At 38.1% G+C, this 14,502-nt stretch overlaps 1 protein-coding gene across 13 annotated transcripts in view; it reads left to right on the top strand.

Annotated features, from left to right (window-relative positions):
* ATP8B4 (ATPase phospholipid transporting 8B4 (putative)) overlaps positions 1–14,502 on the top strand; it is a 337,888-nt gene that overhangs the window by 270,769 nt on the left and 52,617 nt on the right. For all 13 annotated transcript variants that reach the window (XR_010123815.1, XM_063652222.1, XM_063652224.1 and 10 more), the window contains one exon: positions 13,737–13,884. Coding sequence is in view for 12 of the 13 variants with exons in the window: in XM_063652222.1 (XP_063508292.1) it covers positions 13,737–13,884 (148 nt within the window). In the remaining variant the exon portion in view is untranslated. The remainder of the gene's footprint in view (positions 1–13,736; positions 13,885–14,502) is intronic.

The raw sequence follows: 14,502 nt of genomic DNA, 5'->3' as shown, positions 1-14,502 counted from the left end.
TTATGAGTAGTGCTACAGTAAACATGGGGTGCAGATATCCCTTTGATATAGCAATTTCATTTCCTTTGAATAAATACCCAGTAGTGGGATTGTTAGATCATATGGTAGTTCTATTTTTAGTTTTTGGAGAAATCTCCATAGTATTTTCTCTAGTGGCTGTACTAATTTACATTCTCACCAACAAAGTGTAATAGCTCCCTTTACCAGCATCTGTTATTTATTTATTTATTTATTTATAGCTATTCTAGCTGAAATAAAATCACATCTCATTGTAGTTTTGATTTGCATGTCTGATAATTAATGATGTTGAGCATTTTTCATATATATGCTGGCTATTTGTGTGTCTTCTTTTGAGAAATGTCTATTCATGTTCTTTGCTTTTTAATGGGATTGTTTTCTTACTGTTTTAATTGAGTTCCTTGTATATTCCAGATATTACTCCCTTGTTAGATGAATAGTTTGCAAATGCTTTCTTCCTTTCAACAGACTTTCTCTTCAGTCTGTTGATTGTTTCCTTTGCTGTGCAGAAGCTTTTTCATTTCATGTAGTCTCACTTGCCTATGTTTTTGTTGCCTGTGCTTTTGAGGTCTTAGCCGTAAAATCATTGCCTAGAGACCAGTGTCTGGAAGTTGTTTTCCCTATGTTATCTTCTAGTAGTTATATCATTTTGGGGATTATATTTAAGTCTTTAATTCATATTGAGTTAATTTTTGTATATGGTGAGAGTTAGGGGTCCAGTTTCATTCTTCTGCATATGGATATTCAGTTTTCCCATCACTACTTATTGAAGAGGATGTCTGTTCTCTAGTGTGTGTACTTGGTGTCATTGCCAAAAATCCATTGACTGTAAATGTTTGGATTTATTTCTGGATTCTGTATTCTGTTCCATTGGCCTATGTGTCTGTTTTATACCAATACCATGCTGTTTTGGTTACTTTAGTCTTGTAATATATTTTGTAGTCAGGTAGTGTGATGCCTCCAGCTTTGTTCTTTTTGGTCAGGATTGCTTTGGCTATTTGGGCTCTTTTTTGGTTCCATATGAACGTTAGGATTTTTTTTTCCCATTTCTGTGAAAAATAACATAGTATGATCATTTTAACAATATTAATTCTTCCAATCCATGAGCATGGAATGTCTTTTCGTTTGTTTGTGCCCTCTCCAATTTCTTTCACTGGTGTTTTGTAGTTTTCCTTGTGGAGGTTTTTCACCTTGTTTAAATTTATCCTTAAGTATTTTATTTTTTTACAGCTATTGTAAATGGGATTGCTTTCTTAATTTCTTTCTCAGGTACTTCACTATTGGTGTATAGAAACACTACTGATTTTGTATCTTGATTTTGTATCCTGAAACTTTACTGAATTTGGTTATCAGTTATAAGAGTTTTTGGTGGAATCATTTGAATTTTTTCTGAATGTAAGATCATGTTGCTTGCAAACAGGGACAATTTGACTTCATTTTTCAATTTGGATGGCTTCTATTTTTTTCTCTTGCCTGATTGCTCTGACTAGGAATTTCAGTTATGTTGAATAGGAGTGGTAAAAGTGAGCATCCTTGTCTTGTTCCAGTTCTTAGAAAAAAGGGTTTCAACTCTTCCTTATTCAGTATGATGTTAGCTGTGGGGGTCATATATGGATTGTATTATGTTGAGTTGTGTTCCATCTACACCTAGTTTGTTGAGAGTTTTTCTGAAGGGATGTTGAATTTTATCAAATGATTTTTCTGCATCGATTGAGATAACTATATGGTTTTTGTCCTTCATTTTGTTGACGTGATGTATCATATTTATTACGTATGTTGAACCATGCTTGCATTCCTGGGATAAATTTCACTTGATCGTGGTGTATTATATTTTTGATCTGTTGTAGGATTTTTTTTTTTTTTTTGAGACAGGGTCTTGCTCTGTCACCTGGCTTTCATTGCAGTGGTGCAATCATAGCTCACTGCAGCCTCGACCTCCAGGGTTCAAGTGTTCCTTCCACTTCAGTGTCCTGAGTAGTGGGGACTGCAGGTATAAGCCACCACCACACCCGACTAATTTTTGTATTTTTTGTAGAGATAGAGTTTTGCCATGTTTCCTAGGCTGGTTTCATATTCCTGTGCTCAAATGATCTGCCTGCCTCGGCTTCCCACAGGAGGATCATTTGAGCCCAGGAGTTTGAGACTAGCCTGGGAAACATGGCAAAACAAGGCATGGAGCCATCACACCCAAGCCTGCTGTTGGACTTAGTTTGTTACTTTTTTGTTGAGAATATTTATGTCTATGTTCATCAGAGATATTGAGCTGTAGTTTTCTTTTTTTGTTGTGTTCTTGTCTGATTTTGGTATGAGGGTAATGCTGGCCTTGTAGAACAAGTTAGGGAGAATTCCCTTCTCTTCAGTTTTTTGGTATACTTAAGGATAACTTATAGTAGTTCTTTACATGTTTGGTAGAATCTGATAGTGAAGTCATCCAATTCTGGGTTTTTCTTTGTTGGGAGACTTTTTATTGCAGACTCAATCTCATTATTGGCTTTTGGTATGTTCAGATTTTCCGTTTCTTCCTGATTCAATCTTAGAAGGTTGCATGTGTCCAGAAATGTATCCATTTCCTCTAGGTTTTCCTGTTAGTTAGCATATAGTTATTCTTAAAGTCTTGATCTTATATATTTCTGTAGTATAAATTGTAATGTCTTTGTTTTCATTTCTGATTTTGTTTATTTGGATCCTCTCTCTTTTTTTCTTGGTTAGTCTAGCTAAAAGTTTATTAACTTTCTTCATCTTTTCAAAAAAACCAAGTTTTCATTTCATTCATCCTTTGTATTTTTTAGTCTATTTTATTTACATATGCTCTGATCTTTATTATCTTTTACCTTCTACTAATTTTGAGTTTTGTTCTTGCTTTTTGGGTTCTTTCAGTCATTTCATTATATTACTTATTTAAAATCTTTTTACTTTTTTGCTGTAGGCATTTATTGCTATAAACTTCTCTTGTAGCAGTGCTTTTGCTGTATTCCATAGGTTTTGGTATGTTTTGTTTCCATTTTCATATATTTGAGGAAATCTTTTCATTTTCATCTTAGTTTTTTCATTGGCCCAGTATTCATTCAGGAACATGTTTAATTTTCATGTAGTGTATTGTTTCTAAGTTCCTCTTGGTATTGATTTCTAGTTTCATTCCATTGTGGTCTGAGAAGATACTTGATATGACTTCAATTTTCAAAAATTTGTTGAGACTGATTTTGAGGCCTAACTTATGATCTATACTGGAGAACGTTCCATGTGCTGGTGAGAAGAATGTGTATTCTGCAACTGTTGGATAAAATGTCCTGTGGATGTCTGTTCAGTCCATTTGATCTAAAGTCCAGTTGAAATCTAATGTTCTTCATTGATTATCTGTCTAAATGATTTATTTAATGCTGAGAATGTACTGTTGAAGTCCCTCATTATTATTGTATTGGAGTCTACTTCTCCCTTTAGATCTAAAGATATTTGCTTTAGATCTGGGTACTTCAGTGTTGGGTGCATATATATTTAGAATTGTAATATCCTCTTACTGAACTGATCCCTTTATCATTATAAAATGATATTTTTGGCTCTTTTTACTATTTTTGGCTTAAAGTGTCTTGTATCTGATATAAGTATAGCTACTCCTGTTTGCTTTTGGTTTCTGTTTGTGAGGAATATCTTTTCCTATACCTTTAGTGTCTTTACAGGTTAAGGAGTTTCTTGCAGGCAGCATATAGATCACATTTTTATAGATCCAGATCCAGGCCATCTGGATCACATTTTTAAAAAACCCATTCAGCCATTCTGTATTTTTCAAGGGGAAAATTTAATTCATTTCTATTGAAAGTTGCTATTGATATGTGAGGTTTTGTTCCTGTCACATTGTTAATTGTTTTCTGGATGTTGTATATATCTTCTGTTCCTTTATTTCTTTTTTATTATATATTTTTGTGTCAGTAGTTTTCTTTAGTTGTAACTTTGAGTCCTTTCTCTTCCTCATTGGTGCGTTTGCTTTACCAGTGGGTTTTGCACTTTTATGTGTTGTTCTTAATAGTAGATATTGCGCTTTTGCTTCCAGGTTTAGGATTCCCTCAATTATTTTGTAGGGCTTTTCTAGTAGTGTTGAATTCCCTTAGTTTTTGTTTGTCTGGGAAAGATTTTATTTCCCCAAAGAGGGTAATTTTATTTCTCCACAATAAAGTAACTTTATTTAGAAATAAATTTATTTCTCCAAAAAGGATAACTTTGCTGGGTATAGTATTTCTTGACTTCCAGATACTGTCTTTCAGCACTTTGAATGTATTATCCTGTTATCTTCTGGCTTGTAAGGTTTTTACTGATAAGTCTGCGGTAAGTCTGATGGAGACTCCTTTATAGGTGACTAGATGCTTTTCTCTTGCTATTTTTAGAATTTTCTCATTGTCATTGACTTTAGACACTTTGACTATAATGTATCACAGAGAAAACCTTTTTGCATTGTACCTGTTTGGGGATTGCTGGGCCTCCTGTATTTCGATGTCTAAATCTCTTGCTAGAGTTGGGGAGATTTTATCTATTATTTCATCAGTAGGCTTTTGAATGCTTTTGTTCTCTCTTCATCTTTGGGAATGCTGATAATTCAGATATGTGGTTGCTTTATGTTGTCTCTCACATGTCATGTAGGCTTTGTCTACTCTTGCTAATTCTTTTGTTTTACTTTTGTTTGGGTTATTTCAAGAGACCTGTCTTCTTCTGAAATTCTCTCTTCTGCTTGATCCAGTCTATTGTCGAAACTCTCAAATATATTTTTTTATTTCATTCAATGAATTCTTCAGTTGCAGGATTTCTGTTTGGTTCTTCGTTACGATATCTACCTCTTTGGTAAATTTCTCAATCATATCCTGAATTGTTTTTTTCATTTCTTTGTATTGTTTATCTTTGTTCTCTTGTATCTCACTAAACTTCTTTAATATCATTATTTTGAATTATTTTTATGGGAATTTCATAAATTTCCTATTCATTGGAATCTGTTACTGGAGAATTATGGTGTTCCTTTGGAGTTGTATTTCCTAGCTTTTTCAAGTTTCTTGTGTCTCTATGTTGCTATCTGCACATCTGGTGTAACAGTCGCTTCTTCCAATTTTGTGGATTTACTTTCATAGGAGAGGACTTCCTCAATATGTATCTTGGTATTGGTTGAGTAGGGCACTTTGGCTTTGATTCTGGATGTGTGCAGTAGTATATTCTCCATATAGTTTATTTGGCTTTCTTTTTTTTTTTTTTTTTTTTTTTGGTAAACAAAGCCAGTGGTGTCTGTTGTGACTTCCTCAGTGGCTTAGGGTGTGGTTCTTAATGGAGGCTGTAGTGAAGTTTTATTGGGCATGGGGAAAGCAGGTGGGACAGTCTTTGGGCCCCAGTGGGAGCAGTGGTAGGCTGAGCCTGCCTGTCTTTGGGTCCAAGGGTAGCACATTTGGCACTGGCGTTAGTGTGTCCTGGTGGGCTGATTCTTGGGCCACCAGGAGGCTTGCTCAGGTGACAGCAGTAGAAGCAGTGGGCTGGACCTTGGGCCCCTGGGCTGCAGGCATGGCATAGGCAATGGCAGAGGCAGTGGTTGGACAACTCTCTGGCTCCCAAATAGCCTATGCTGGTGTTGGCAGTGGCTGTGACAGGCTGGTCAGGCCATTCCCCAGGTCCACGGGTGGTAAGTGCAGGTGGGTGCTAGCTGTGGTGGTAGTGGCAGGCTGGGTTAGCCTGTCTTCCAGTCTCTGGGAGGAGTGCTAATGATGGTGGATGGAACCATGGCAGTGGATGGTGGATGGAGCAGGGTGGTCCCCAGGCCCCTAGGTGGTATGCTCAAGTACTGGGGTGGGGGGTATGGACGGCGGTCAAAGCCAGACTGGACAGACGTGTCTGTATGTTCCCCTTGTACTCGCTGTCCAGTGGTATGTATGGGTGCTGGCTGTGGTGGGCAGGGACAGGGTTATCCCAAGGCCTCTGGTGGAATGCTCAGGTGGGGGTGGCAGTAGCTGCACTATGGCCGTGCTGGCTGCTGGGGTGAGTGGGATTGCTTTTAGTAGTAGCAGCCTTAGGCAGGTGGCTGGGAAGTGTGTGCTTTGGCTGTAGGTGACAGCTATATGTGGGGTAGCCTATCCTTAGGGCATGTGGAAATGTGAGGAAGTCCTGTTGCTGGAAGGGCAGTGGGGTTGCTGTCAGCGTCTTGCACTTTGGCCATGGTGGCAGTGGTGGCAGTGGTGGTGGCTGCAGGTGGGGAATGTCAGTGGAGCTCCAGGAATGTGGAAAGCCAGGTACTGTTGGGCCCCCAGGCCAGATGAGGTCTGGTGGGGCTGGGCTCTCAAAATGACACTTTGCTGTAGCTGCTTAGGACTTGGAGTGGTATGTGGGACCCAGTGTGAGCTCCCTGTCTGGGGGCAATGGCACTGCCTTGTCTTCAGGCAGCTCCCTATGTTAATTTCAGGGTCTGAAACGGTTGAGAGGCTCTCCCATGGCTAGGAGTGGAGTCTGTGGTGAGATTGTGGACCACTGGGCATCCCTCACTTATACTTTCCCTACACAGGAGAGCCTTTCTGGGCTCCCAGCCAGGCAGGATGACTTGTTTCCCTCTCCTTCTTTTAGGTGTTTCCTGTCACTTCTCTCTTGAATTCCAATGTTCTCTCTTAGATGACATATTTGAAGTATGATTATTACTCTCTATCTTGATGCTTCTTTGTGGAGGAGGCAACTGCCAGATGCCTTTAGTCGTACATCTTGAAGGACCACTCTCATTCAGAACTTGACTCTTGCTGAAGGAAGATAGGTGCAAACAGATCTAGATTTTAATAAGCCTATTGCTAAATGTTTTGAGACAATGCCTGGAAGAGTATTGTAGGCAGTACACATGTATTACCTCATTTTGTTCTTAAGAAACTCAATCGTAGGCATTACTATTTTCCCTGTTGGACATATTAGGAAGTTGAAGTATATAGAGGGTAAGTAACTTGCCCAAAGTAGTCCGTGGTTCAGGTGGGATGTGAATCTAGGCAGCTTGGTCCCAGAGGCTGTGCACTTGCCATGTGTTTCCCTAAACACACCTTAGATTTATTCTTATTCCTTTTAATAATTAATCTAAAAATGTAGTTGTTAAGGTATCTTACTGCTTCACTTGAGTAAATGGTCAGACACCAGATTAGCAAGTAGAGTCAGCAGAAATTTCCAGGGGAAATAGCAGATGTAGGAGAAAGAGTATGGGCTTCATGTCAGCTGGATTCGAGTTGGAATCTCAGCTTCATGCTTAGGCTGAGTGGGAAACTTTTGATATGTGAATAACCTCTCTCTGCTTGGTTTCCTCATTTGTAAAATGGGGATACAAATATCTACCCTGTAGCTTATTTTATTTGGGGGATTAGATAAGAACTTAAAGCTTTATGTCTGTTCCATGAGCATCTTTCTTGCCTTCCTCATTCCTTGTCTATTTCCTCCCTTCTCCCTTCCTTCATTCTTTCAGCCACTGATCCCAATCTTTCCACCAACAAGGACTACTTTTGTAACTATTTCCCCAATAAGGGCAGCAGGCCTGGAACAGTGGGGAAGGAAAGGGTAGAATAAAATAGACAGCTTTTTGGAGGTAGAATGAATAGGTCTTGTAATTTGATTGGATGTGAACAGAGGTAGTAGGAGGCTTATGTCACTGCTAGGTTTCACAGCCCAGAGTGTGCTCGGGCATGCAAGAATAGAAACTCATTACATTTTCTAAAACTGAACGTGAGCCTCTTTCTGTCTGAGGACAGAACAATTAAACTAGGCATTTTCAGTTAAATTTAGTTCAAGTCTGGGATGTACAATTGCCTCACCTGTCACTGTTCATCAGTGTCTACCCTGCTGGCATCCAGCACTTCCCACGTCTGTGTTCCTGTCTGGTGTCTGCTCTGTTAGGGTTGATGTTGGCTTTCCCTCTTGGCTGACTTCCACACTCTGCTGGGGAACCACGGAAAGTGTGGCTGCTCTTCCTCACCTCTCTATGCCCAAGAAGACTTGTGTTCTTATATGGCCACTTCAGTTTCTAAAATCCCTTTACTCTGCTGATTCCCCTAAATTTGTCTGAGGATTCTATTAGCCACATGGTTCCTTTATCCACTACCAATCCAGGGGCTGGTCAGGATCCAGGCTTTTTTTAGCCATCACTTATCAGTTTCTAAACTCCTCAAAACCCCCTTTCCATAGGCTGGGATAGGAAATGAAGGAAAGTAATTTCTTCCTACTCTGCTCCTTTTGTCATCATTTTAATGCCTTGACTCATTTAAAGTTTATTCTTTTGATACTTAAAGAAATCCCCCCCTTCTTTTTCCAAAAGTCCAATTAGTAAAATTCCAGATTGCTGAAATTCAGACTAATGATGCTGCTATGAGTTTCAAAGCCCTATTTTGGTGCTCAAAAAGCAAAAGTTTGGTTCTATTTTTCTCCTTCTATATTTGGCTCTGCAGATCCTCCTGAAGCAAAGTATGCTTGTAGTTAAATAGAGAGGATCACTTGTGGTCCTAGTAGTAGTGGGAAAAGGAGCGATTGAGTTAATATCTCAAGATTTTATCCAAGTACATTTGGTTGACTAGATGACACAACTATCATTACGTGGAAAGAATATGGAGAAATGTGAACTACTTGTATACTGTTGTTGGGACTGTAAGTTGATAGAAACTCCCTAGAGGACAAACTAGTGATATATTTCAAAATTACACATATGCATAGTTTTTACCCAGTGATTCTTCTAGAAATTTCCCTTAAGAAAATAAGTGAACAAATGTATGAATTTGTATAAAAAGGAATATTTATTGCTGTATTGATTTATGATAATAGAGATGAGAAATAGTTCAAATAACCAGCCATGAAGGATTTTGTTAAATGCTATGATATATACATGCAATGGAATACTCTTCAGTCATTCAAAGTGATTTTGTATTTTTCGACATTGGAAAATGTCCATGATATGTTTGTTAAATGATAAATGAGATTACAAAACATCATGCATAATATGATCTCTCTTTTTGCAAAAAAGTGTGTGTGTGTTTGTGTATATATATATATGTAGGTACATATATGTATAAAACACTATACATCTACCCACCTCCTTACCTCCTTGCCTACCAAGATCTGGAGGATATAAACAGTGGTTCTCTCTGGGTGATAGAATTATGGATCATGTTTACTTCCTTCTTTATGGCTGTTTGTATTATCTGATGTTGTAATAGTGTTTGTGTAATGCTTTTACAATTAGAAAAAAGCTAAAAAAATTATCTTTTTTAATGAGAAGAAAAAATATTCAAAAGAAAAAAAATAAAGAATTTCCAGAGCCTTGGGGCCACCTTGCTCAGCTGACTGGAAAATAATGTTATTTCTACTCAGACTTGTAGGTAACCCCATTCTTAGAGTATAAGACAGAGAGGCAACGTACGATAGAAAATTCTATGTAAGAAGAATCATTATAGTTACAGTGTGCATTTTCTTAATATTAGGACTGGGGGTAAAATGGCATCCAAAAAAGCTATTGCTCAAAGTTGCTCTCTATGCTCCTAATCTCAGCTACTTATATCTAAGCCCACAGCTTTGGGATGAAATATTGAAATCATAAATTTGCACCATCTCTTTTTCTTGTGTTACGCTTTTGAGTTCATTGGGAGTTCATTTAAAAAGAAAGTGTAACGAAAGAACAGGATCTGAACACTAGTAGCTATTGAAAAGAAATGACCAAAATGCTTATATTTAAAGCTGTCAAACGTGCTTAGATTATTTCATAAACATGGATATATAATTTTTATACATATCATACATATGGCTTGTTTCAAATTTAGTGTCATGCAACCATTTTAGACACTTTCGAGTCCTGGGTTAATTTTGCTGCTGTAGCTGCCTTATGATTAAAGGCATGCCTAGAAAGCTACAATTAAACCCTGCTGTGGTTTTTCAGAAAATTACTACATTGAATACCTTTCACCAATTCATATATCTTCTGCTGAAAGGAAAACAGACTGAGAATTTAATTTTGATTGATCTGAGAGGAAAACTCATTCCGTATTTCATTTTTATAGGATTGATCACGTGTTTTGTTATTAGAAAAACTCATGTTCTTTAACTAAATCATAAAGTGACTCCACTGCTTCTGAGAAGTATCCCAGTGATATAACTAGGAATTGATATTTCTTCTTTAATCAACAAAATATGCATCGGTATTTTTGAACATCTACTTGAAGGAAAATTATTTATTTGAATGTGCAGGGTTCTCAAATGCAAATGGCTTCAGGAACAGGCATGTAGCATTAATCATGTGATCTGGGCTATCTATTATACATCAGGGAGTGATGGGGCCTTTGGTGAGTGGGAACATCATGTTGGCCATAAAGCCATAGAGATTCTTTAAGACATTGTGCAGGCCAAACAAAATGCATCTTGGTCCTAATTCCTAACCCCTAGTCACCCAGGAAAAATGTTTTAGTAGATTAAATTTCTCTCATGAATCATAAAATTTTAGAGCACTTACTTAGGTAATCTTGTAGATCTTCTGGCACACACTGGTGCAGCAGCCCAAGTTTTCATGATCTATTTTGACTGCTTGGGGCACTAGCCAAGCTGATTGGCTGGTCCCATTTCCTGAGCTCTAACAATGAAACTGGTTCAGTGGTTGAACATCTTAAAGGTCTCTCAGGTAGGGTAGTAAGGAGTGGAACTGGGAATTCAAATCAAAATTTCATGTACTTTCTCCCTTTCTCTACTGTTGGCAGGGTAGTGCTGTCCCTTAAAACTGTCCCTCCGGCACTGTGTCTTAGTCCAACCTAGAGGCAGTCTGTGGCTGACTCTATGTGTAAACCAGCTTGGTGCAGTAGACCAAGAACTGTGAATGTGAAGACCTAGGTTCTAGCCATGGATCTGTCGCTGGCTAATCAAGTGGCTAGAGATCAGATAACTCAACTGTGGAAACAAACATAAGATGTCAGAGGCAGTCTGAACCCAGGTTTCCAGGTTCCAAGCTCAAAGCTCCAGCTTTCGTATCAAAGTCCAGATTTTCTTCTTTTAAACAGGATGTCATGGTTTCAATCCATTTCCCAACAGATCGATTTTTTTTTTTTTTTGAGATGGAGTTTTGCTCTTGTTGCCCAGGCTGGAGTGCAATGGCGCCATCTTGGCTCACTGCAACCTCCTCCTCCCAGGTTCAAGTGATTCTCCTGCCTCAGCCTCCCGAGTAGCTAGGATTACAGGCATGTGCCACCAAGCCCAGCTAATTTTGTATTTTTAGTAGAGATGGGGGTTTCTCTATGTTGTTCAGGCTGGTCTTGAACTCCTGACCTCAGGTGATCTGCCCACCTCAGCCTCCCCAAATGCTGGGATTACAGGCATGAGCCACTGTGCCTGGCCACAACAGATCAATCTAAACTTTCAATATAGAGTGCCTTAAGAGGACTGACTAAATGACTCTTTTTTCCAACCATCCTCTTTTCTTCTTTATAGGTTGTACGCAAGCCAGTATGTGCTTAACTATGCTTTGCTGTGCTTGTGGTGGCATGGAGCTGTGAATGCCACAGTTGCCTCAACTGTTAATGCGATTCTGCATGCCAAGAATTGTAATAAACTGCCCTTCATTACGCAGCTTGGAAAAAACAGGCACTCTTTTGTTTTAGCATTTGTTATTTGTATTATATGGTTAAGCATTGTGTGTTACGCTTGCAAAAATGTATAGCTCATAGTCATTGAAGGGAGTTATGTGTAGCTTTTTCCCTTCCTAATAAATTGTTTTTGTGAGAACCAACTGGTGTTTGAAGAGCTAAGTTCCAGGAAGGAAAAGAAATGACAGCTACAGAGTGTGGGCAAAGGTCTAAAAATATGAAAGCCCAATCTGGCCAAGAGACGTTGGCGTGTACAGAGAAAGTGCAGTGACAATTTCAGCAGAGCCAGAAAAACTGTCCCTTTTCTGCCTGGAAAAGGGTTCATGTGAGATGTTAGGAAGACAGTTTAAGGAGAAAAAAATCCTAAGTAAATAGAATTTCAGCCAATACTTTCATGAACTTCACCCTTCTTTGGAATGTTTTCACTCTCTGAGGGGAAAACAGATTGAGTCATTTATACAGCAAGTGAGAACTTTACTCAAAAGGAGTACTCAGGAGATGTTTTCCCTGTGGTGCTTTCTGAAGTCGCAATTTATGAGCTCTGCAACATTGTCGGAGAAATGTTCGTTTCCAAGGAACTTGTCTCCCTTGCTTTCTTTATTACTTGGCACTGTACATTTTCATGACTGTGAGAAGGATTCCCTGACATAGTTATCTGATGGGAAAGTCTGATCCTCTCACTTAAAACAATGATTTTTCATGTCTGTTCTACCTCCCTCTCCCCTTTGTAACTCCCTAAATTTCACACATGGCACTCTGACTTTGTAAATCTTTTTCTTTGATTCTGCAAACTGATTGTTAAATGTATGATATCATTCTTGGAACCATGTAACCTCTGGGTTCCTAAATGCAGATGTGATTTTGGTCTTGGACAGCAGAAGGAGATATTGAGCTAGAAGTTAATGTATCTTTTTGTGTCGTTTTTATTTTTAAACTTAGTATGTAAACAATTGGTGTTACATTTTCAAATAATTAGACAGCTGAGGGCTAAAATAGTTGTTTTGGTAAGTGGACATTCTCTTCTTTCAGAGGAGCCTCAGCATAAAACCATTTCAATAAACATTTTCTACACAGGATGAGTAATTTCATTTTGCCAAAAGACACAATATTCACTTTCTGGTCTTCTCTCACTCTCCATGTTCTCCTGAGTGCTCATTTTGTAAATGCCAGTTATGACCCATGCTGGATAGTTCTCTGGTTGTGGTCGAAGCTTCTGTAGGTATGTCAGCTTGCCTTATGTTACTTCAAAGCCTGCGCTCAACTGTTCTTGAAGAGGAATTTCCCTTCCTTTAAAGGCATCATCTTTCCATTTTGGAGAGAACAGTAGAATGCCACTTCTAAGCGTGCTATGTCACCGTACAATCTTCCTCTTAGATGGCAGAGATGCATGGGATGTGAGCAGGATTGTTTTATAGCTACTGCTAATTAGATCTAGAGCATTTGGAGGGCGGTTCCATTTGGAACAACCCTCTATACTTTGGTGTCTAGTTTTTTTCCTAGAAGATTTATTCTATTTTTTAAGCTGAGTACAATTTTTGCTTAAAATGTTCTATTCTATTATAATGGCTATGCCAATTCAGTAAGTACCATCATTTTTTTTCTTGTTAAAATTAAAAAAAAATGTTTCTCAGAGGACTGCTATTTTAAGCTGGATTGTATTACATTGTACCTCAAATTGATGAATTTATTTTATGTATAGATGTCCTGGAATTCCTAGAAGATTTCATCAGTTGTCTTTAGTCTTGTGCTTTCCATTATTTAACAGTATTGCATGCCAGATAGTGGTTCTTAAGCCCTTGAAGCTCAGACAATCTTAAGTACCAAATCTATCAAGATCCCCTAGTTCAAACACAGCTCAAGATGGTGATTTAGCTTTTAGGTAATTTTAAACGTTTAAGATGATTGTATTTTCATTATGTTTACTCTCCTACATCCTGGAATTTGGAAATTTGCTATGATATTCCCATCACAAAGAATTATCCAGCTTGCTTACTGAAACTGGGTCTTATGCCATATTCTATCTGAATAGTGGTGAAATACATTTACCTCTAGGCGAGTTTCTTGTTAGAGTTAGTAGGCATGCTCTGTATGCTTTGTTATGTTTCACTTTTCACCCTCTCCTTTAAGGAAAGCAAAACAAAATTTGTTTGGACAAAACAGAAATTTTTCCAATGGCCATGTAGTTTGTGAAAAAAAGCAGCAGCTGGAGTTGGATTCTATTGTAGAAGAAACCATAACAGGAGATTATGCCTTAATCATAAATGGCCACAGTTTGGTGAGTTTGCCTAAGGTTTTTGTCCTTTCTTTTTCTTCACTGCAATAATCATCTCTTTTGTGCTATCATAATGAGACCTCCTTTGTCTTTTCCAGACAAATGTCACTACTAGATACGGGGCATATGCGATGATTTCCTGTTTGCAAAGGGAAAGGAAACTTCTAATATATATCTCATGCATTATTATTTGGATCACCACAGTGAAGGGGAGGCTCCAAAGAAATGCTAAATTCACAGAATATCAATCTTGTCTAAATGACTATGGACCACTTACCAGTATTATTTAAGTACCTTTCTAGAGGGGAGTGTTACAGCTCACTGTTACTTAATTAAAATAATGCAACTGGGTGGATGTATTATAATGATTGCTCTTACTAATGTTTGTGATTTGTGGAGCACAACCTGACCTTCATGTAATTACTATATGAAATTATTGCCATTAAGATACCTCTAGTGGTTTTTCTAAATAGCAGCATTTTACAGAAATGCCAAACAATTTGCTGTATTAGGAAATCTGGTTCTTGTCCTAATAGAATGAACTTGCATTGTACTTTTAATGTAGTTCAGATTCTGAATCTTGAACAAACATGAAAATACTCCTCTGAGTTTCTAATTTAA

This window comes from Pongo pygmaeus, chromosome 16 (genome assembly GCF_028885625.2).
Source record: "Pongo pygmaeus isolate AG05252 chromosome 16, NHGRI_mPonPyg2-v2.0_pri, whole genome shotgun sequence".
In the NCBI taxonomy this organism is placed as follows: Eukaryota; Metazoa; Chordata; class Mammalia; order Primates; family Hominidae; genus Pongo; species Pongo pygmaeus.
The sequence above is the reverse complement of the archived record's forward strand: the minus strand, read 5'-3'. Positions and strand labels throughout refer to the sequence as shown.